A 22413-nucleotide genomic window follows, 5' to 3' on the forward strand; every position below is an offset into this window, starting at 1 on the left:
AGGGCTTTCCCCCCATCTCTGTCCTGCCTCTTCCAGCACTTGCCTGTACTTGCCAGGATTGCATGCGGCCTGTGCCCCGCTGGGCACTGCTCTCCTCGGCCAGGCTGCGGCTTCGGGCTTTGGCCAGTGGCTTCCAGGTTGGGGTGGCAACAGATCTCAGCCCTGGGATTGCCAGTGGCCTCGGAAGGAGGCAATCACCGTGCCCGGCACCAGGATTCCCCGACAATGCTGCTGCCTTTTGCTGAGCTAATTGGCCACCAGACCGGTGTGAATGTGCAAACACGACTGAGCAGAGCTGCCAGCGGCAGCCTGCGTTTGTGCGGCTGCCAGAGCTGCAGGCAGGAGCTGCTGCCGCTGCCATCAGAGGGGTTCCCCAGCTCCCTGGTCCCCCGACCAGCCTGCTCTCCTCCTGGCTCTCTGTAGGGGCTCCTCTGGCCCTGGGGCAATTGGAAGAGCCGTCAATGTCTGGGGGACTGGGCTGTGTGCTTGGGCAGGGCAGAAAGCAGAGTCCCGCTGGTCCCCGAGGAGAGGCTGCTTCCCATCTCCACCCCGATGCGTGGTGGCGGATGAGGGCGAGCGGTGAGGACGTACCGAAGGCGTGCGGGAGGGGCTCTGTCAGTTTGCTCTAAAAGCAGCTGTCCGGGGCTGGAGGAGGTGGGCATCCTGTGATCTGAGAGCTTCGGTGGCACTTGTGAACAGCCTCTCTCTTCAGCTGCTTCTCTTTCTTGGCTGCTGATTGATTGCTAATTGCTGGCCGTGTTTCAGTTGCTTAACCCTGGTCAGGTGTCACAGGCAGATGTTGGCTTCCACCGTACCCTCTGCCAGGGAGGTTACTGCATCCCCACACCCTGGGAAAAGGATGCAGCTCTGTAATTTGCCGGTGGTGCTCAGGGCCAAGCATCAGTGCATGTTGGACCAGGACTCTGCTGCTCTCACCTGCAGAGGGCTCAGGGCTGCTGGGGAAGACTGATGAGATCCTGGAGGCCGTGACCAAGGTCACAGTCCAAAGTCTCTTGTGTGGTATTGGGAGAACCCCAGCAAAGGCCCAGGGTTCAGAGCATGTTGTAATGAGGAGCTGGATCCTCTTGCTTTGCCCCATCCCAGAGAACGCTTATGTACACGTCTGCTTTCAGAGAAATACAGAACTTGGTGTTTAGGGTGGGCAGTTGGGGTTTTTCATGTGGACCATACTTGAATGCATGAAGCCCTGCACCTGGCTGACCGCTTCACTTGCAAGAAGCAAGTTCCCTTCAGATTGGGAGCTTGGGCAGCAGGTCCCCTTGTCGCTCCCCTGCTAACCTCTGGGTCTCACACTCCATGTCATAAGCTCCACAGCAGAGGGCTTGGCTGTTGCAGAGCCAGCTGTTTGAGTGGCATGTCACAGCATCCCTGTATATCAGAGTTCAGTGCAGACTCTTAGGGGTTGTGTGTCTTCCCCTTCTAGTGAGCATTTGTGTTAATGTGACAGTCCTTTGTCACCCTGAGATCAAATCCCTTGCTTTGTGGGAAGGATGGGTCAGAGAGGCTGGCTGGTTTGTCCTCGAGGTACAGGGGTGGGAGCTGGTAGAGAGGGGCCAGAGGAAGGTTCTGGCACCAGAGGGTGCAAATGGGGATCCTGGATGGATTTTTCCCTGTGAGGGTAAGGAAAACCTGGGAAACTTCCCAAAGCACCTGAATGCCACAGCCCCTGTGGCTTTGCTGTGCCAGGGAAAATCGCCTGCCTAGTGGGGTAACTGGAGAGCAGCTGAGTGATGGCACACAGGGATGTCCACACTTCTAGTGCTCTCCCAGATCAGCCTGGTTTCTTGCATCCCTACCACCACCACCTTTGGATCTGAGCCTGCAGCCTGGCCTTCCATCTGCTCTCTTCACCTCCTGCTGCCCATATCCTCCTCTGCCTTGCTCTTGCTTGTCTGGCACAGAGCTGTCCCATCTTGCTAGCCGCCTCTTGGCGACAGCGCTCGGCAAAGCCTCACAGCCATGAGAGATGTCTCAGTGCCACAGGACTGGACATGCCCTGGAGGTGTTGCAGGAGGGCCCCTTGCCCTGCGTCTCCCAGAGGGATGCGTCCTCTGAGGGCTGGACCACACTGGCAAGACTGGTTTCCGCAGGCAGGCGTGCAGGAAGCGGAGCATGGGGTAGCATTGAACAGATGCACTGAAACAGGAGCAGGTTTTCCCCCTCTAACAAAATCTGGAGCAAGTCAGCTGCTGGTGAGGAGGAGCCTGGAAGTTGGGCTCTGGGTATCCCAGACTGTGGATTCACACACTGCTCAAATCAGCTTGCAAGCAAGCTCGCACAGCAGATGTCTGAGCGCGCTTGGCCAGGTTCACAATCCACTGAGTTCAAAACTGCCACCTTGGCCGGGCTGCTCTGGTGTCACCGCACGGGAAGGATGCCTGCAGCTGGAAATGGAACTTTGCAGTTCATGGCTGCTGAGTGAATTATTAAAATACAGTCCTTGGAGAGGAGATAACTCGCCTTAGAAAATGTCTGTGTCAACAGAGATAAATTGGATCTTTATGATGACAAAACTAGACTAAATAGAAAAGAATGAGGAAAATGACAAGAGTTGGGTTTTGGACTGCAGACTGGAGGCGTTTGAGGGATTTGAGCAGTGGGTGTTTTCCCCTGGGGCTGCTAGTGCCCCAACAGAAATGCTTTTGCAGCCTGGAGGCAGGCTCAGATGGGCGCAGGGTGGGCATTGTCGGGCAGAGGGTCCTGGCAGCTCCGGCTCCTGCCGCCTTGACTGTGGTTGCCACTGGGAATGCCTCCAGCTTTTGCCAGGCCTCCGGTGAATGCTCTGCCCCTCTGAGGTTGGTGTGGGCAGCGGGGCCTCTTCCAGATGCACCGTGAAGACTGCTGGACTTGCCCGCTGCTTCCCCGAGGATGCTCCAGGGAAACGGCTCCTGGACACGTCGTGGCGTTTTGTTGCAAAGGCCCCCAGAGGTGCGGCGCTGCAAGGATCCGCGTGTCTGTACATGGCGTGTCCCAGGGCTGGACGCAGCAGCAGACCTCTGAGAGGGATCTGTGTTGGAAGGCAACGTGTGTACTGGCAGGTCCTGCTGCTGGGTTCAGGGAGCCAGGAGAAACATGTACATCATTTTTTCCCTCAAAAATATGAATACAGCCCCCTGCAAAAGCGCACAGGTTTAATTAACGAATGTTCTAGAGTTGTTAATGATTTTTCTAGAGTGCGGTGCTTCTCTAATTGTACTGCGCCAACTGGGACCTGAAGAAAACACAAGCGGCAGCCAAAAAGAGGGGGCCTGGCAAAGCCTTTGTGTGTTTAGTGGGGTGCTCGAGGTCGCTCTGTCCTGGGTCTGAGGCAGTAACTGAGCCCGTGGCAGGTCCGGCCTCCTCCAGGAGAGTCCTGTGGAGGGAGAGCTGGGTCCTCCGCCTGCTAGGAGACCTTGCTGCTGGCTTGCCATCTGCAAAATAACTTTTCACCCTCTTGCAGGATGGTTGCAGGGGCCTGGGGTGGCCGGTGAGTCTTGGGTGGTCCCTGAGAGCTGTAGATCTCTGAGGGATCTGCTTCCCCTTCCTGGAGAGGCGAGCCGTGCGGGGGTCCTGGGCTGGCTGCACCCGCCTGAGCCCAGCACGGTGCAGGGAGGGCTGGATCCAAATGCTGCAGGCTCCTGCCTCACCTCGGCCCTGCAGAGCAGTGCTGGCACCCCTGGGGCTGAGCGCTCGCATCCTTTACCCCGCTGTGAGAGCAGAAGCCGTTAGCTCGGGCTGCGCAGCCCCTGGCCCGCGGTGGCAGGGCGGCCCCGGGGGCAGCTGTGGCCGGATGGGCTGAGGAGACTGTGCCAGCCCCGGCTGTCAGGTGGCAGCGGCTCCGCGCTGGCAACAGTCACTGGCATGGTGAGGGCGGATGCTTCCCTGAGTGCCCGGCACCTGTCCCCATGCTCACGGGGCTGCTCTGACAGACATGCCAGGAAGGCCTGAAAGCTTTTGCTGCAGCCAGCTTTCGAGAGCATTTTCACTATGAGCCCCCTCGTGCCTCTGAGCCCCCAGGGTGCTGCCCAGGGCCCCCCAGGGCTGGGACCTGCTTTCTGGTAGCAGCACCCTTAGCGATGCTGTTGAAGGGCCATTGTGATGCGTGAGCAGGGTGGCCTAGGCTGCCCTTCGTCTTGCTTGGGACCCGCCAGGACCTGACCGGGAGGATGTGCGGGGCTGTCCCCAGGGCTGGGGCTGCTGGATTTGGGAGTGGTCACAGTGCGTGAGGCATCTTCCTCCTCCGTGTGCCCGGTCCCCAGCCGTGGGATGGCAGCTTCGCCCCTTGTGCCCCACCGCCTGTCCTGCTAGAGGGGGTCTTTCCTGCGAGGGCGGCAGCGAGGCTGCAGAGGGTGGCGATGCCTCGGTCCCTGCAGCTGGAGCAGGAGGGGGCGAAGCTCCCTGGGGTGGGACTTGCTGCTGCTGGGGTCCTGCTGCCCCTCCTCTCCTGGCCCCACGGCAGCTTCCGCAGCGGCTCTGCCCCTATTCTGTCAAGGGCCAGCAGGTTACAGCCGTGGCAGTTTTTAATTAAATCAAGCCGCACTGGCGCAGCGGCCCAGCCGTGCCCATCTGTTCCTCCAAGCTGTCAGACGCGTGGCACGGAGGCGAGCTGAGAATCTAGGTCGTGTCGGGGGGCGCAGTGCGGCGGCCAGAGGGGCTCTGCCGCAGGGGCCGGCGTGGGGCCATGTCCCCCAGCCATGCACAAGCCGCCGGCCCGTGGGCAATACGGCCGGCCGCAGCTCTGCAGCTCCCACAGGAGTGTGGCCTCCAGGGCTGGGACGCCGGCAAGGCTGAGCGTCCTAGTGCCCTGTGTGTCCCAGTGCCCCAGGGGCATCCCCTGGCCCCTGCCCCAGGGAAACACCTTTCTCTGTTTAACCTTTCCCCACACTAATACCTTAATGAGGCCAGTGCTGTGGCTGTGTAATTGTGTTAATTAGAGATCGGGTCTGTTCTGTGTGGGTTTTAGACCTTGTCCTCAATTTCATCCAAGTTGGAGTGTTTTGAGTTTGGACAAGAGCAGCTTGCAACAGCCTAATCTCCTAATTACAGTAGTAGTAGCAGCACAAAGTCATCGTTAACCAAATTGAAATAAGCCAACAGACAGATCTCCCCAGTCAGGAGGAGTGGACGGAGAGCCACGGCCTCCATCCCCAGCTGAGCTGCAGACCCTGGCATGTAACACGGCAGAGACGTGTCCCCCATTGCGGGGGGGGTTGTCCTGCTCACCTGGTGCTGTCTGCAGCATCAAGGGTCCTGGTGGTCCTCTCCAGAGTTCCCACCGTGCCCAGGCCGTGAGCAAGCTGGAGATGTGTCAGGGAAGAGCCTGGGTTGTGATCAGCAGCTGGGAACAGGCTGTGGAGCGAGGCTTGGGCTCTGGCTGGCTGGTGTGTGGGGAAGGCTTAATCAGCGCCTGTAAATGTCTGCAGGGAGGGAGATGTGAAACTCTTCAGCCGACTGGGCAGGAGTGTAGCGATGGCTGAGGGCTGGCCATCAAACCCAGGCAGGTGGAGAGGAGCAAAATTTCAATAGCAAACACGAAACATTGGCATTAGTGATGGGGAGTTTCCTGGGGCTGGAGAGAGAGTCTTTACCCTGGGAATATTTTTAATCTGAATTTGATGCATCTCTGGTAATCATGGCTGTTGGGAGTGGGCAGAGAAGGATTCATGTGCTTTCCTGGAGTTTAACTTTTCTTCCAAAACCTTCACTCCTTCCTGCTCCCTGCAGTAGCTTTGAGGAATCTGCATTGTGAGCAAAAGAAAATATTTCCCCTCACCATTCTGAGTGGAAAATGGGGAAATTCAGCTGAAGGTGCTTCCACCCCTCTCCTTCCAATAACTGGAGCTTCTCCCAGGCAGTGAGAATCACGCAGGAAAGCAACACCTGAAATCAGGGCTGCGCTGCAGGCTGTGTGGGCACACAGGCAGGATCCCCCAGGGCCCGGGGGTCCTGAGGCCAAGTCCCTGCCTAAACATCAGTATCTTGGGCAGAGAGGGAAGACGATGCTTTGTGAAGCCCCACGTCCAGCACATGAGCAAAGTGCAAATGGCAGCAGCATTTGTGTTCGTTCCTCTTGTCCATGTGTCTGCCTGTGGACCCAGCTGGGTGAGGAGGGTGTGCAGCCCCCAGGCTGGGAGAGCCAGTGTCGTCCTCCTCCTCCCTGTGCTGCTCAGGTCGCTGGCACATCAGCTTTCCCGAAATAGCTGTCCTTGGGACAGGCAGGGTGGTTATCTGATCCTGTTGCTGCTCTTCTCTGCCCTTGGGCTGCTTGGCAGCATGGAGCCCTGCAAGGAGCCTGAAGGAAGTGAAGGACAATGTCTTAGCTGGGGAAACGAAGTCTGGGAAGGGACTTGCACAGTCCAGGAGCAGCAGGAGCAGGAAGAAATCCCCTTAAGGAACGACATGGAGAGCTGGTCACTGGCTGCGCCCCACAGGCCACACTCAACGGGTCGCGGATGCTTTTGCTGGAGGCAGGGGTGGAGGTGGCCGGCAGAGCATCCAGTTGTGTGGGGTGCTTGGCACAGGCACACCCCGGGTGCAAGCCCCAGCTTGCTGGCATGGCCAGGGCAGTGGAGCAGAGCTTGCTGCCTCCCCAGGTGCCTTCAGCCCATGCCTGTGCCAGTCTCCTGCTGCCTCTTGGCATAGCCCTACTTCTGCCTGGATCCGCTCACACCTGTGGGCACCAGCTGCCTGTATCTTCCAGCAGCCCCAGGGGCTGTGCTCGGAGCCAGGCCTGATGCTGGTGTCTCTGTGCAGGTTGTCATGGAGCTACTGCCTGGGGACAGCAGCGTCCTGGCGAGTGCTGCAGGTTAGGTGGCAGGACGGATCCTGCCCACTGGTCCTTGCCTCTGCAGCTGTAGTGGGGCCATTCCCTGCTGGGGAGTAGGATTGCAGTGGGAGACCCAGGCTGACATGTGCCCTTGAGCAGGTCCCCTTTGTCCCCAGGACGGCTGCACTCCAAGCCTTGGTGCCTGTGTGATAGAAACCCCTTGTCCCTGGAGAGGGGCCGCAGCCCTGAGCAGATGCTCAAGGGGCTGTGCAGACGCTCCTGGATATGCACATGTACACCCTGGCACGCGCTGACGGTCTCCCTGGATCCAGCCAGACCTCTGACAACGCCTGATCCTCTTTCCTGTGCCCCTCCGTGCTGTGCCCAGAGCAGCTGAGCCAGGTGACCCAGCCTGTGTAGCCATCCAGGTCATGGGCTCAGCTGGAAAAAATGTTCCAAGCAAGCTGTATTCATCCCAGCCCTGAAGCCCTACTTGTCCCAGGGGTTTTGGTGTGTTCCTTCCTCCCTTCCCTTGGTTGCTCAGTGGTGCTTGTGCGTACCTGGGGAGAGGTGATGCCCAGGGCCCACGCTAACCTCTCCTGTCCGTGTCCAGAGAGCCAGCCCACGACATCAGACGAGACTGTGGTGGCTGGTGGTACCGTGGTGCTCAAGTGCCAGGTGGAGGATCCTGATGACTCCTCGCTGCAGTGGTCCAACCCTGCCCAGCAGACCCTCTACTTCGGGGAGAAACGAGGTACATGCGCAGGCACTGGGGATGGGAGAGGAGCCAGCTCGGGGCCAGGGCGGTGGCAGGCAGAGGGGAAGCGGACCAGGGCCAGTAGTGCCCCAGAGGGTGATGTTCCCTCCTGCTCCCCACCTACACGGATGCCACTGGGCAAAGCAGGAGCTAGTGGAGGAGCGTGGTGGTACTGATCCTGTCACTCACCCTGTTGCCCCTTTTCCCCCAGCCCTGCGAGATAACAGGATCCAGCTGGAGAGGTCCACACCCAACGAGCTGACCATCAGCATCAGTGACGTGGTGCTGTCGGATGAGGGGGAATACACCTGCTCCATCTTCACCATGCCCGTGCGGACTGCGAAGGCCCTGGTCACCGTGCTGGGTAAGCCACTGGCGGCAGCCCCCCACCTGCTCCTGATCTGACTGCAGGATGCTGTCGTACAGCCGTTCATCCTGCTGCTCCTCTATCCCTGCCCATTAACTCACCCTTGCCGTGTTTATTGACGTGTCTTTGTGTGTCTGTCTGTCTCTGACTGGTAGCACACACATAGCTAATAGGCTGTTATATTTCTTGTCTCCTCCTCTACCAGGAATCCCCCAGAAACCCCAGATCTTTGGCCACGAACAGCCCATTGATGAGGAGAAGATAGCCCGGCTGACCTGTCGGTCCTCTGGCAGCAAGCCCGCGGCCCAGCTCCGGTGGAAGAAGGGCAACAAGGAGCTGACGGGTGGGTGCCCAAGCAGTGGGGCTCTCCCCTGAGAGACCGGAATGACTGAGAAACACCTCGGAGGCAGGTGGGGCAGGGGTTGCGGATGCGCCTGGTGCTGGACCACACTGGTGTCCTATGCTACCACCAACAAGGGGATGGGAATAGAGTGTCCCCTGCTCAACACACGTGTCAGCCTCATGCCTCTGCTGGCATACTGTGTCCATCAGCTCTAACGACCCTGTCCCCACAGATGAGGGCACCGAGGTGGTGGAGGACCCCAACGGAAAGACCTTCACCGTGAGCAGTCGGGTGGAGTTTCGTGTCACCAAGGAGGACAACGAAGCCGAGGTGACCTGCACCGTGGACCACGAGTCTCTGCAGAACTCCGAGAGGTCGACCACACAGAAGCTGCAGGTCCACTGTATGTATCACATGGGGACGATGGCACAGGGCTGTAGCGGGGTGGGAGAGGTGGAGGAGGCCTCAGCACCACCACAGTTCAGCAGAGATCCCACACACAGCCCGTTTACACGTGCATACAGCCATGGCACATACCTGCCCACAGGCTCACCAGCCTGCATGCGCAGGGGTCCCGTCACACGCAGGGGCACTACACGGTGATGCTTCCCCTGCGTGTGCACACCCGTGGCTTCTTCTGCCTGTCCCTGTCCCCATCTCCCTGAGACTCGTCTGTGCCACCTCCTTGTCTTGCACGGCCCCTGCGATGACAGGGTGAGGGATGTGGGAGCTGAACTCTGCACTCCCAGAGTGTCAACGCCCACCCCAGTCCGCCCGACCACCCACAGGTGCACTCACGCAGAGATAGGGCTGAGGCAGGGGTTTGGGGTGCCTGCAGGCCCCTGATCACACAGAGATGGGGCAGGGACAGGCAGTCACCTAGCTGTGCCTCTCCTTTTCCAGACAAGCCAACAGCGAAGATTGAGCCGCATCCCCAGTACCCGCGGGAAGGCGAGAAGCTCCAGCTGCAGTGTGATGGGCAGGGCAACCCCATGTAAGCCCTCCTTGCCTTCCTCCTGCTCAGCCCTGCCAGGCCCTGCCCTGCTTATCCCCCGCTGCCAGGCTCCCAAACCCACCACTCAGCCCTCCCTGGAGCCCGGGCAGGGCGCTGCCGGCAGCACTGTGTGCGCTCAGGGCCAGGCACTGGCCTTGCATCCGTGTCAGGTAGGGCCAGGCACCCTGTGAACAAGCAAAGCCCCTGTCCTCTCCCCGGAGCAGCCAATCCATCCCGGCTCATCTCTAAATGGGATATTTTCCTCCTGCTTAAACACTCCCACACGTTTGCTGCTGCCTAACTAGGGCCCCCACTCTGCCCCAGCTCCCCCGCCGCGTGCTGGGGAGGACGGCAGAGCCTCACCCCCCCATCCCACTCCACAGCCCCCAGGAGTTCCTGTGGGAGAAGGAGGGCAGTGACGCACCTCTGCAGCTGAGCTCCGACAGCGTCCTCATCTTCCCTTTCCTCAACAAGAGCGACAGCGGCACCTACGTCTGCACGGCCACCAGCTCCATGGGCAGTGTCGTGGCCAAGTACAACCTCGACGTCAGCGGTAAGCGGGGCCGCAGGGCACCCAGCATCATCTGGCTTCTCCTGGCGGCCACTGGCTGGCACAGCTGCCTCCGTCTCGGCTGCATCTCCCCATGAAGGGGCTCACGGACCCAGGGGGGCTGCAGTGGGAGGGGGCTCCGGCGCAGGGAGGGAGTGTGCATGCAGCCGGGTCCTGGCACACTCGCTGGCAGAGTGCTGCATCCCCAGCTCCTCCGGCCGCCTTCACCCCCCCGTCCTTCCCTGCGCTGTGCGGGGCTGCTGCCTGCGGCCAAGACGGGCAGAGAGCAGTCGGGGGGGGTCAGGGCAGGGACACACGTGGCCCAGGCTGAGCTTGGTCCCTGTTGCCTCCGAGGGGGAGTGGGAGAGGGTGCAATGGTGGAACTGCAGGGGCTGCAGACAGAATTCTGCTGGAGTCTCTGGGACAAGAGGCAAGGCCAGTACTCCTGCACCTGTCGCGGGCAGGAAGCATCTGTGTGTCGCCGCCACGAGCCAGAGGATTTCCAGACGGCGCCAACCCCTCCAAACCACGAGGTGCCCCCACAGCCCTGTCCCAAGCTTTTGGAGATGGGTTCTGTGGCTTCCCCTGAGCCGGTGGAGCTGCAGGCTTGCACTGCATCCCGTGTCCCCAGAGTGTGTCGCCTCTCGACACCCGTCCTCCCGTGGGAAGGGTCAGCACCCACTGCCTCCCCTCGGGGCACCGTCCCCTCGCTGCCTCCCCCCATCTCGGCCGTGCTCTGCCGCCATGTTCGCTGTCGCTGTGCCCTGCTGTGCCCAAGCGCCGTGTGTTGTGCGTGGAGCAGCGCTAGCGGAGCCGTGCGCTGCGCAGGGCTGCCAGCGCCTCCCCAGCCCCTCCCTGGCTGGTGGCACTGCTGCCCCAGCTGCTGTGCTCGGCACCCAGCCCCTTGTCCAGCAGCTTTCCTGTGTTTGTAGGAGCCTGTTTTCCCATGTCTTTGGCCTTGGATTTGGAGTTCTCTTCTGCCAGACCTCTTACCATCTCTTTCCTCTCCACCAACCTTGGACTTTCCATCTTCCAGCATTCCTACATGCTCCAGCTCTCCCCTTTCCTGCCCCCTTTCCCTCCCCTCCTGTTTTGGGTGCTCTCAGCATCCTTCCCCTCCAGTGTGGCTGTGGGTAGAGGGAGCGCATGGCAGCAATAGCACATCAGGCACCCTGTTCCTCTGAGTCCCTCTCTGCCTGCCCACAATGCCCAACCCTGTGCAGTCGTTCCTCCATCACCCCTTGTGTCTCACCGTCTGCCTGGGTGCAGGATCTGCACAGGGAGCTGGTTCCTGAGCCTGGTTGTGAGCACACGGCAGCACCCAGAGCCCTCTGCACCCATCCAGGAGCACCAAGGCCCCCAGGGTGCTCAGCATCCATCCACGGGCCCACCACAGCATCTGGGATGCTCGACACCATCCACAAGCACAGCACCCAGAACACCAGCGTTTCTCACCCACTTGGTGTCACAGCCCCTGGCAGAGGAGCTCCACATCCAGCCTTGGTTCCCCTTGTCCAATCCGTCCTCTTTTTCTCCAGAGCCACTCGGGTCTTGGGCAGCATCACTGGAGCAGCCACCTTGCCCAGCCGAGCCCTTGAGCCTGCCCACCACAGCAGCCACCTGGCTCCGCAGTGAGGGAGAGCGGGGACAGAGCAGTCCCTGAGGGTGCACCTAGGAAGGTGTAGGTGGCACCTCACGGTGGGTGACACCTTCCAGACATTGCAGTTCCAGGGCTCCCAGGCAGGAGGGTCCTGGTGGGGACTCTCACAAAGAAAGGGGTGTCCAGGGGGAGCTGGCAGGAGAGGAGATGGGGGAGATGTTCAACAGCAGTGTGTCCCAGAGGACGGTGTCAGGAGAAGAGGAGTGGGACCTGTGGCCAAGAAAGGGGTCGTGGAATGAGCCGCTGAGAAGAACAGGTCCCATCAGGCTGGGGGGGGAGCCAGGGTCCCCTCCAATGAGCTCTCTCACACCTCCCTGGCATCTCCTGGGTTGATTCGTGTCCCTGTGTTTTTGTCCTCCCCAGATCTTTCCCAGCTCCCCACCCCACACGTTCACTCCACTCCAGCCCCTCCGCCAGGCCCTTCCCAGCCCATCTCTCATGCTTCCATGGCCACCGCTTCATCCTTCACTCCAGCTCCCATCCAAGGTACCGTAAGCTCCTTTTCTCTCTCTTTACGGACCCGCTGCTCCCCAGCCCAGCGGGAGAAGCTCCACAGGAGGATGGTGGCCCAACCCTGGGCCAGGGACACCCTTGCCACGTCCCAGGTGCTCAGCCAGGCTCCAGTCCCTGTGAAGCTGCTTGTTGGTGTGTGTGGACTCTGCAGCCACCATCTCAGCACTTTGGGGTGGTGGCAACACAGCAGAAAGAGCTGAGGCTCCGGAGCCTGGGCTGCATAATGGTCCTTCCAGCTCTTCCTGGCAGGTTGTGTCAGCTGCTGCCTGGGAGCTACAGCCTGTGCCTTGTGTCATGTGAGATGCTGTCCCTCTGTCCTGTCACCCCCCACCCCCCCATTGTCTTTCCCACCCCATCCTGTCCCAATGCCTTCTCTGAACATTTCTGTGGCTCTGTCCTCCCCGAGCTAATGGGGCACAGTGAGAGTGGAGTGGGAGGAGGATCTGTCCTTGTGTACCAAAGCTACTGCAGGATCCCAGCACTGACCGTGCTACAAGATGCAGCTGACTTGGGACTGGCCTTGGGGTCTCGCCTTCCCTGGGGAGCAGTGTGTGGCCATGCCAGCCTGTGCGTCACCTTCCTGCTAGCACAGCACAGGGGAGGAGTGAGCCAAGCCTGGCTCCACCACATGCTCAGCCTCCCCTTTTGGGGAAAAAAATCCCAGTGCGAAGGATGGGGCAGTGAGACCGTGGCTGTGCCTGAAGGCGAAGGTACCACAGGCTGTAGAAATCGTGTTGGAGGTGCTGCTCCCTGGGGCAGGGATGGGCTGGGCTGTCGCAGCTCTTCTCAGCTGCCCTCTGGCCCGGGTGGGGCTTCCAGCGCAGCTCGGGGATGCTCTCGACTGACTCCCTGCAGGAGCTGGCACCGATGGCCGCTGCTCTCCCCTCTTCGTGCTTCTCCCGCTGCCTTCCCTTTCACTGCTCCCACCTTGACAGTTCTCATCTGCAGCAGGATTGATGGCACCAAGCCAGGCAGGAATCGGGCCCTCCAAGGCACCTGCCTGCAGCCCTGAGTGGTCCATGGGACAAGCAGCCGCCTCTGCTGCGCTGCAGGGTCCGCAGCATCTCCTTCTCTCTGTTTTCTCTCCCTTTGCCATCTGGGCAGATGCCAGCCCGGTGCCCTCGACTTCCAGCACATACCACGCGGTGATCGGTGGGGTGGTTGCCGTCATTGTCTTCCTCCTGCTCAGTCTTCTCATCGTGTTGGGACACTACCTGATCAGACACAAAGGTACGGGGCGGGGGAGCTGCACGGGGAGGGCATGGAGCCAAGACCCCTGAGCCACGTCGGAGCAGGCTGCGCAGCGCGTGCCCCCTCCTCGGTGGGTCTCTGGGAGCAGGACTACATCCCCGAAGCAAACGGGCAGTGTGGGGCAGGTGTGAAGGGAGCAGCTCCCTGTCCTGCCAACCTGCCCCATGTCCAGAGAAGCCTAATGCAGCCAACAGAGCCCTTCCTGGGAGCAGGGGCTGCTGCCCGGGCCCGTGCTGGCACCCGCCCCCGTGAGTCCTTGGAGCTTGGGCAGCGCCAGGTGGAGGCAGCTCCTACCCCGTTTCTTCATTTCTCCTTTATGACTTGGTACCCACCGCCCCAGGACTGCCCATGCCACTGTCCCTGTCTGTGCCTGACCCCGCCTCCTCCCTGTCCCTGCCCTCCTCACCATCCCTCGAGCCCTCAGCCTTCCTCTTCCTCCTTCCCCTCACCATTTCCATCTCCCCATCCCTGGACTTTTCATCCGCCCGGCAGGTATGTGCATAAGACACGGGGAGACGGTCACATCCAGACATCGGCAAAACACAGCAGAGGTGATGTGTGAGTAAGAGTCCCCCATTCCTGCCCTCTGAGCCCAGCAGAGCCGCTGCCTCTGCCCCACACCATGCTGGCTCCGGGGCAACTGGGAGCTGGAGCATCCTTGCAGATGGCAGTTTTGCAGAGAAACCCTCCAGTTTTCTGAGGGGGAACAGGGATGGGGATGCAGGGAAGAGCAGATGGTGGGGAGGGCAGGAGACAGGCCTGGATGCAGGCAAGGGCTGCTGCTTGCAAAGGGGGAGGCAGTTTCACCCTCTGGCCAGAGAAGACTGCGAAAGCCCAGGCAAGCCTCGTCCTTGGGCAGGGCTTGCTCCAGGGAAACCAGTGACTTTTCCATTTCAGGCCAAACCTAAAGGACTTTCCTCTTGCTTCTGCTTTCCAGCCAGCCCTCAGGCTCTGCCACTGGGGCCCCTCCAGGCAGCCCAGCCTTCCCCTGCTTGCGTGGGAGCGGGGTGCTGGCAGGGCCCCCTGTGACACCCCTTCTCCCCACCCAGGTACGTACCTGACCCACGAGGCCAAGGGCTCGGATGACGCCCCAGACGCCGACACAGCAATTATCAATGCAGAGGGCGGCCAAGCTGGCGGCGACGACAAGAAGGAGTATTTCATCTAGGGCCGTCAGAGAGAGTTGAGAAATGGAGCCAACAGACCCCAAATGAAATGGAAACCAGACCACAAACCCCACTCAACCCAACCGATTTTCTCTCGTGCCCAGCATGGGCAGACAGACGGACAGAGGGATGGCGGGACAGAGAGCAGAGAGCGACCGGCCTGAGACAAGATGATGCTTCTTGAACTTGTACAAAACGTTATTACTACGAACAGCGAAAGCCCCGGCCCCGTTTGCTTGCTTGCACCTCCATCCCTGCGACCGGCGCTCGCGCAAAACACAGACCAACCAGTGAGTGAGCGACTTTCCTTCTTCCTTTGGACGTTTGCTTTGGTTTTGTGGCTGCTCTTTGCTTTGGGCCCTTGGTTGGGATGTTGGGCTGGGGTTGATGTAGCTCTTTCCTTTGTTTCTCTCCATTTTGGTTTCTTTGACATCCAAGGATAAAATCAGCTCCAGGCCCTGGTGCAAGCTCGGGGCAGCTGGGCAGCCCCCCTGTCACAAACACTCGCCTCATGCCTCCCACGGAGAGCCAGGACCCACGTTCCCACTGCTCCCCCCAGCCTCAGCTGCTACGTGATGGCCCCAGCCCCAGCTGGGACAGGGAGCGTGGCCGGCGGGATGGGAGCAGGATGCCGACAGGCAGCGCCTCTGCCTCCAAGGGCTTGGCACGTGGCTGGGGTCGAGCAGGGAGGGACCCCAGGCCCCTGCCCTGATTTTATCCTTGGTGGTTCTTGTCGAACAGTGTCCATTCGGGAGGAGAGCTGTCCTCGTGTGGTAGATGTGTGAGGGGGGGTGAGCTTCCAGGGTGGGAACCGCTGAGGCCCCCAGAGAGACTGGGAGCTGCTGGGCACTGTGGCTCCCTGGTCCCACCCCAGCGGGAGGGGGGAGGGCAGAGGTTTGGGGGTGAATCCAGAGAAAAAGCCCCAACTTTACAAATTCTCAGATTGGAAATGCAAATTTAAACCATCTATTGAGATGTTCAGTGCAGGAGGCCGCCTGCGCTGGGAGCACCGGGAGAGCCAGTGGGCCTGCAGCTATTGCCACTTTCCTCTTCGCTGGGCTGGCTCTGAGGCCCCTGGAGCCTCTGGAAAGGTAGTTGAGACCCCGAGGGTGGCTCCAGCCAGAGCTGGCACAGGTGCTGGCACCACGGGAGCTGAGCTGAGCTGGAGATGACCTGCTCCTGGGCACAAACAGCCCAGAGCAGCATGAGGCCTGGGACTGCTCTGACCAAGGAGATGTGCAGAGACAGGCTCCACTGGGGTCTGCTTCTCGGAGGTGTCTGTCCCCCTTCCCTCCCCGGCCCCTTCCCAGGGCTGCTGTGAGCTTGGAAAAGGCTGTTTCCCTCTCAGCTCCACAGACTGCAGCCAACAGCAGCCGAAATGCCCAGGTTTAGTGTCTTGGTGGTTCGGGGGTCTCCAAGGAGGCTGGGGGGGTGCTTGCCCTGTCTCCTACCCATTTCACTATCTCTTCTGAGACAAAAACAAGCTTTTCCAAGCTCTCCAGCACGTCCCCAGGGTCCCTTGGCCCACCCCAGCCACACACGCCCAGGATGGGACTGCCAGGGGCTCTGTGCTCCAGCATCTGCAGGACACCCCTCAACTCTGGGGAGCCAGGCCTCATCCCTCGCCCTTGGGATGGGGGTTCCCAACTTCCCAGGATCCCAACATCTTGTGGTCTGAACACAAGGGGTTTGCAGGAGCTGCCCTTTGGCTGGGCACCCCTTCAGTTTGGGGTTGTCTGGAGGAGGAGAGCCCTTTGGGAAGGAGCAAAAGCCCTTGGTGGTGGAGGAAGAGCTTGTGTCCTCCGCTGTGGGGTACCAGGTGCACATGGGACAGGTACTGTTGCTCACCCCCAGACCCCGCGAGCGCGTGGCACGAGGAGGACGCCTGTGGGGAAGCTGTTGCAGAGCGAGTGGGGCTGGAAGGGGGCTGGGGCCAGGCGGGCAAGGAAGAAGAGTCACGGCTCAGTGGCAGACACAGGGTGTGAATGAGCGATGCACTTGTGGCACGTGCACAGATGCGTATGGGTTCACTGTGGCTAAATCGTGTGTCAGGAGCACAGAGGCAGCAGGGCATTAGCACCTCGAGAGAGAAGTGCGCAAAGCCTTCATCGTACACAGCAAAGAAAATCGTTTTCTCGATGTTGTTCCTCCTTTCCCATCTCTCTGGAGGAGGACGTTGGCCTGGAGTCCCAGTGGTAGCTCCGAGCTCGTTTCAAGGGATGCAACCGCTGCTGCCGGAGATAACACTGCAGATGTCGATGCTGTTAACTACTCCACTGCACACTGAGCATGTATGAATGTGTGATCTGATGCTTTGCTGAGGATCTTTAACATCCACTATCAAATAGACGTAATTCCTTCAAATAAAAATGCGAGGATGTGTTTTCAAGTACAATTTAATCTCATTGTAAGTCTACGTGCTGTAGATGGTTACAAAGCAAGCCCCAACCCAGGGGTCTGGGAGGGAAGGGGGTTAACTGGTCCCTAGGGAAAGGGATGTGGGAGCAGAGGCTGGACAGGGAGGTTTATGCCCCTTCCAGGTAGCACGGGCACGGCCATGGTTAGTGTCTCCCCAGTGCTGCTGCTCCAAAGCTGCTTCAGGGGCTGGTGCTGGTTGCTAACACTATGTCCTTGTGAGACAAGTGAGGATTTGGTCTTTTTGATACGCTGCATGGTCTGGGATGTGGCAGGATGCAGCACAGGGAGGACTGGGCACAGGCAGGGCCTTGGGGCAGATGTCGTCAAAGGATGGGGCCGGGTCTCACCCCAGGCCAGCCCGTTGTCCTGCTGTGGCCACGGCAAGAGGCTGAGCCCCAGGCACGGCAGGTCCTGGCAGTGCTGGAAGCGCGAACACGAGGCTGCATCTGCAAGCAAGAGCTAAAGGGCTTTGGTAGATGCAAGGGAGCAGCAGATCCACTGCCATGGGCGTGAGGGCGATGGAGACCCCATGTCACGATGGAGACACACTATATTGTGAGTGTGGTGGAGAAACTACTTTGTGAGTTTGAGGCCTGATGAATAGATGGTGTCATGGGTGTGAAGGGAGCCCAGGGGCATGGTGGGGTACATCATGTGCTGACTCTCTTGGGGTGATGAATACACTGTGTCACGGGTGTGTAGAGGAACAGCTACACAGCACGATGGGTGTCAGTCATGAGCTGCACCACATGAGTGTGTCAGGGTGATGGGAGGGAGGGGTGATGGGGTACGCCCTGCATCAGGACTGGGGCACGTCCTGTTGTACGTGTGCGCGGTGCCGTGGTACATCGGGTCTGGTCTGTCGAGGAGGGTTGGGTACACTGTGTCATAAGCACAAGGGGTGATGTGGGTTGTGTGAGGGGATGAGATGCTAGCAGGTGGTGACACCCCACACCAGCAGTGGCACGGGCAGGTACGTGGTGTCACTGATGTGTCGATGGTGCATGCACCGTGCTGCAGAATGAAGAAGGGATGGGGCAGGCGGTGCTGCTGGGGCAGTGACATGAGGGACACGCTGTCACAGGCAAGGGGGGACACCAGGCCCTCGTTCCTCCCTGTCAGCACCCAGCAGAGCCGTGCGGTGTCACCACATGGCAGGGCAAGCCAGGGCACCCGACACCTCCCTGGGCCTCGGTGTCCCCTCGGGAGCCGGGGGTCCTTGTTGACCGTGCGGGCAGGGGACTTCCAGCCCCACGTCCAGCCTGTGCCACCGCAGTCACATGCTGGGCCCAGGGCGTCCGAACCAGGACATGGCCAGGCCCGACACCGGGGGAGCGAGGAGGATTTGGGACACTGTGGCCCTTGTTTGCAGACAGGCCTGTTCGCTCCCGCTCACCAGCCCCAGTGAGGCTCCGGCCGCTTCCCAGCCGGCACTGAACTCTCAATAGACACGAAAGCCATATTTGTAGGGAGCTCTGGAGACGCCGTGGGGCGGCAGCGGGGCAGAGGACGGTCTGTGTTGTTGTGCTGTGTTCTTGTATGTACGTAAAAGGGAGACAACGAACGTCGATGTGACTTTATAACCTTTCTAATATCCTGTGCTAATCTCAGAAAATAATCCTATAAATATATCTGGATTACACACGTTACCTGAGTGCGCGTCTCTGCTTCTGCCTGCGTGCGCCGGATGCTGCCAGGGTCTGGGAGGAGTTGTGGCTGTGACCCCCCCCCCGGGAGTGAGGGGGAGCAAGGGGCTCCGAAGCCAGGGGCATGGGCAGAGCTCAGGCTGCTGGAGGGACGTAGCTCAGCCCGCCCCAAGCCCTCAGCCCCCCAAACCACAGTCTCCATCAGCTGCCTGTCCACTGAGCCCCAGCCCTTTCACCCCCAAATCCCCTCACCCAGTCCCCCAGACACCCACCACAGGCACCCAGACCCTGACCCTCAGCTTCCCCCAAATTACCAGCCCCCCCAAACGACAGGAGCCCTCAGTCCCGACCCCCTGAGCACCCCCCAGCCGCACCACCCTGTGGGGATTCTCCCACCAGGCGTGATGGCCACCAAGTGCCACTGGCCCCTGCCAGTCCCCCAAGCTGGACTTGCTGCCACTGCAGCCCAGGGAGCCTGTGACTCAGCCCCAGTGCCGCAGGGTGACCTTTCAGGATCCGGCCTCCCAGCAGAGCCTCCTGAGGAAGAGCTGTGGATTTCCTTGCTGCTGGGAGCTGGAAAGCACCATGTGCCCAGACTGCTCTGCTGTAGGGTCCCCTAAGCAGTCACCTGTACCCGCAGCACCCACCCTACACCCCGGAGCCCCACTTGTGTGCAGCCAGAATCCCTGGGATGAAACTCCACATGTGCCTGAGTCCAGGCCAGCAATAGGAGCATCCACACAGCCAGGGTGCCTGCAAATACAATCCGCAATTAATTTAAGGTCTTCTGCCAAGAAGCAGTTGTTTCCTGCTCGAGAAATTGCAGGCTTGAGCTGGCAGCTCACTGGCTTTACCGGCAGCAATGGCCCACCCGTTTCCGTCAGGCCCCGGCAAAGGGGATTGCCAGGCCAGGAGGGCTGCTATGAAGGAGGCAGCTCTTATCTCGTTACTGCAGTCCCTCGCCTCCCTTTCGAGCAGGAGGAGCAGAGCCTGAAGGAGAGCGAGCGGAGCAGGCCCCTCTGTGCGCAGCGGCTCTTGGAGCGCGTGTGGCACCGTGCGTGGTGCCCATCCGAGCACATCGCCGCCAGGCACAGAGCACGCGTGGCTGAGCAGCGGCTGCCACACACAGCACCCCTTCGAGAACCCAAACGCAGAGGAGCCGTCCTGGACACGTGCCATGGGCAACTGCATCCCGGTGGTGAGTGCCTCTCCCCAGCGGTTTCCCATCCTGCTGCACGCGAGAGCTGGGGCCGCATGGGTGCACAGGGGCGAGCAGGGCTACAGCTCGCAGTGGCTACTGCTGGCCAGCACTCATTTGCAGGCAACTCGGGGGGGTTGGACCCACCTGCTGCAGGGTTTGCACCCACCCACTGAGGGTTTGCAACCCTCCTTTGGGGCTGTGAGTAAATACATACTCCCACGAGCAGCAGGGCCAGCCTGGGGCAATCCCACACTCCCAAGGTATCAGCTGCAGGCGACTCCCCTCACCCTGCAGCGTGTCCCTCCCTGATAAACCACCCTGCTCAGCCTGCACCAACCCCCCAGCACCAGCGGGGCAGCAGGTCCGTGGTGGGAGCCCATCGGAGGGAACGTCTCAAGCATTGCCGTGGGATGTGGCCACCTGCAGTCGGCCAGGTACATCCCTGCCTGACCCCCACCGGTCTCATTCACAGAGCCCCAGGGTCCTGGAGAGCAGCATCTCCCTGGACCTGTCAGAGATCATGGGCAACTTCTCCTACGACAGCAGCACGACCTTCCCGGACTACGACGCCGCTCCCTGCCACAACCAGTACTGTCCGCTTTTCCAGCGCGTGGCCCCCACCTTCCTGGCCATCACCTGCGCCATGGCTGCCCTGAGCACTGGGTCACTGCTGGTGGCACTGGCCAAGCGGCCCCACGCCTGGGGCTGGCCCCAGAGCCAGGCGCTGGTAGCCCAGCTTGCCGTGGGGACGGTTCTCTTTGCAGCCCTGCTGCCGTCGGTGGCAGTGGGCATCGGGCAGGGCTGGCGGCTGGGCACAGCATTGTGCCGACTCACCCATCTGCTGTGGCACTGGAGCCTCTTCGCGCAGGGGCTGCTCGTGTGCAGTGGCTCCTGCAGCACCGTCTGGTGCCGCTGGGACCCCCGGAGCCGGCGGCTGGCCGTGGCTATGTGGGCTGGGGCCTTGTTGCTGGCCATACCAGCAGCTCTCGCCAGCAGCACGGTGGCAGGCCCCGAGACAAGCTGCATCCGCCGGAGCGTGGACATCCTCTCCCCAGTGTACCTCCTGCACCTTGTCCTCTGCCTCTGCCTCTTCTTGCTGCTGCCGGCGGTGCTGCTGGTGGCCATGGTGGCGGTGCCACAGCTGAGGGCACGCTGGGAGCCAAGCATCAGCGTGAGCTGGCTCTTCTTTGGGCTCTGGGTGCCCTATGGCGTGGGGCTGGCCGTGGATTTCCTCCTGCACACCCAGCTGCTGCAGCCCACCTGTGGCACCTTCGAGCACTTTGACCACGTGCTGGGGCTGAGTGAGGGGCTGGGGGTGCTGCACTGCTGCCTGGGGCCTGCAGCGCTGCTTGCCGCCCGGCTCTGCCGGCACAGGGCAGGCACCAGTGGCAGCTGCTGAGCTCCTGGCGCTGCAGCCGAGAGCCTCTCCCCAGCTCTAGGCCCCCCCAGCACCATTCCCTCTCCCCACAGCGTCCCCACCAGCCCCGCGGCTCCTTCCCCCCAGGTAAATGCTCCCCAGGACCCAGGGGAGGGCAACGTGGGCCCATTATGTGCCAGGCTTGGTGCCTCTCCTTCCCCTATCCCCTTCCTTGGGGTCTCAGCCCCACTGTTTGGGGCCAGACACCCTGATTTGCTCGATGGAGATAGCCCTGGGGTGCCGCAAACATCCCCCCACGCCCCAGCAGGGTGTCAGCCCCAGGCTCCTGGACATCCACAGGGACTCCCAAGGCTCAGCCCCAGCCCCTCCAGCTCCATGGGGGATTTCAGCAGGCAGAAAGGGCAGTGGTGACGTGAAGCAACAGTGGATTTTTCACTCCCTCCTGACAAGCTAAGTGTCACATCTGAGATCAGCCAGTGGGAATTACATACAATACATACGTCTGTCAGCTGCTCGCCAAGCTCGGTTAATGGCAGGGGCGGGGGGGCCGGGGGGAACATCCACCACCTCCGGCCAGGCTCCTGTGGGCCAAAGGACAGGAAGTGGGAAGTGTGTGCTCTTTGTGCCTCCAAATTAGCAGGAAAAGTTCATAATGAAGCTCTGCTGTCTATTAGCGGGAAGTGGGGTGATTTATATCCAGCTCTGGAGGCATCAGCCACCGTCCATGAGGGACGGCCACGTGCGGTCACAAGGCACAGGGGAGGCGGAACGGGTGTGGATGGAGAGCTGGAGGGGGGTGATGGAGGGGCATGAGCCCGTGGCCAGGACCTGCCCACCCGCAGGGTCCAGGGCCCAGCACGGCGGTACACAGGGAGCTTCCCCGGCTGAGCCCAGCCCTGCGGGACCTGGGGGCTCCTCTGCGGTAAACGGAAGGACCGACTCAGCCTACACCATCCCCAAAAAGCGGGCAGCTGCCCGCTGCTGCCCTGCCACCCATCCCCCCCCGCAGCTGCCCTGGACCCCGGCACCCAGCCTGGCACCGGCATCACGGACCCCCGAGCAGAATATCCTCCCCCTTCCCGACCGGGTCATACCCGGGCAGGGGACGCAGTGCGCTGTGTGCAGCCCCATCTGCTCACAGGACACAGCCGGACCCTCGGACACTTTGCTGCAGTTTCTTCTGCCACCTGGCGCCCACGGCTCCGGCTTCGGGCTCCGTCCCCTTGGCCAGGACAGGATGAACAGAGTCCTGGGACGTGCCGAGAGCTGCGGGTTGGGGTGCGGGGGCCAGGGGCAGCTTCCCCTGTGCTTCTTGGACGAGCCAGGATCAAGCTAGGTCAATCCTGCGGGGGTTTCCCTGGGGTGTGGGGCGAGAGGAGTGAGGTGCAGCGTGGCCGAGTGCC

At 61.0% G+C, this 22413-nt stretch overlaps 3 protein-coding genes across 8 annotated transcripts in view; all 3 read left to right on the forward strand.

Moving 5' to 3' along the window:
* The first annotated feature begins 6780 nt into the window (after positions 1 to 6780).
* Positions 6781 to 22413, forward strand: part of LOC113488718 (serum amyloid P-component-like) — a 19037-nt gene continuing 3404 nt past the window's right edge. The window contains exon 1 of the mRNA XM_026864018.1: positions 6781 to 6786. The gene's annotated coding sequence lies outside the window, so the exon portion shown is untranslated. The remainder of the gene's footprint in view (positions 6787 to 22413) is intronic.
* On the forward strand, positions 7320 to 14446 carry CADM3 (cell adhesion molecule 3). Of its 6 annotated transcripts, none has more exons than XM_026864015.1 (10): positions 7320 to 7520; positions 7735 to 7887; positions 8096 to 8233; positions 8466 to 8636; positions 9137 to 9227; positions 9611 to 9780; positions 11801 to 11923; positions 13055 to 13180; positions 13694 to 13752; positions 14251 to 14370. In XM_026864015.1, the coding sequence occupies exons 1-10, from the start codon at positions 7340 to 7342 to the stop codon at positions 14260 to 14262; spliced, it is 1224 nt and encodes a 407-aa protein (XP_026719816.1). In that variant the 5' UTR covers positions 7320 to 7339; the 3' UTR covers positions 14263 to 14370. The 6 variants fall into 6 exon arrangements, with proteins under 6 accessions (XP_026719816.1, XP_026719815.1, XP_026719813.1 ...); XM_026864014.1 differs by lacking the exon at positions 14251 to 14370 and adding an exon at positions 14099 to 14244 and having other exon boundaries at positions 13694 to 13759; XM_026864012.1 differs by having other exon boundaries at positions 7321 to 7520; positions 13694 to 13759; positions 14251 to 14446.
* Positions 19609 to 21479, forward strand: ACKR1 (atypical chemokine receptor 1 (Duffy blood group)). The gene is made up of 2 exons (XM_026863932.1): positions 19609 to 19629; positions 20105 to 21479. Exons 1-2 carry the CDS (start codon positions 19609 to 19611, stop codon positions 21029 to 21031), a joined length of 948 nt encoding a protein of 315 aa, XP_026719733.1. The 3' UTR covers positions 21032 to 21479.

Source organism: Athene cunicularia, assembly GCF_003259725.1.
Source record: "Athene cunicularia isolate RWA chromosome 25 unlocalized genomic scaffold, athCun1 chr25_part1, whole genome shotgun sequence".
NCBI lineage: Eukaryota > Metazoa > Chordata > Aves > Strigiformes > Strigidae > Athene > Athene cunicularia.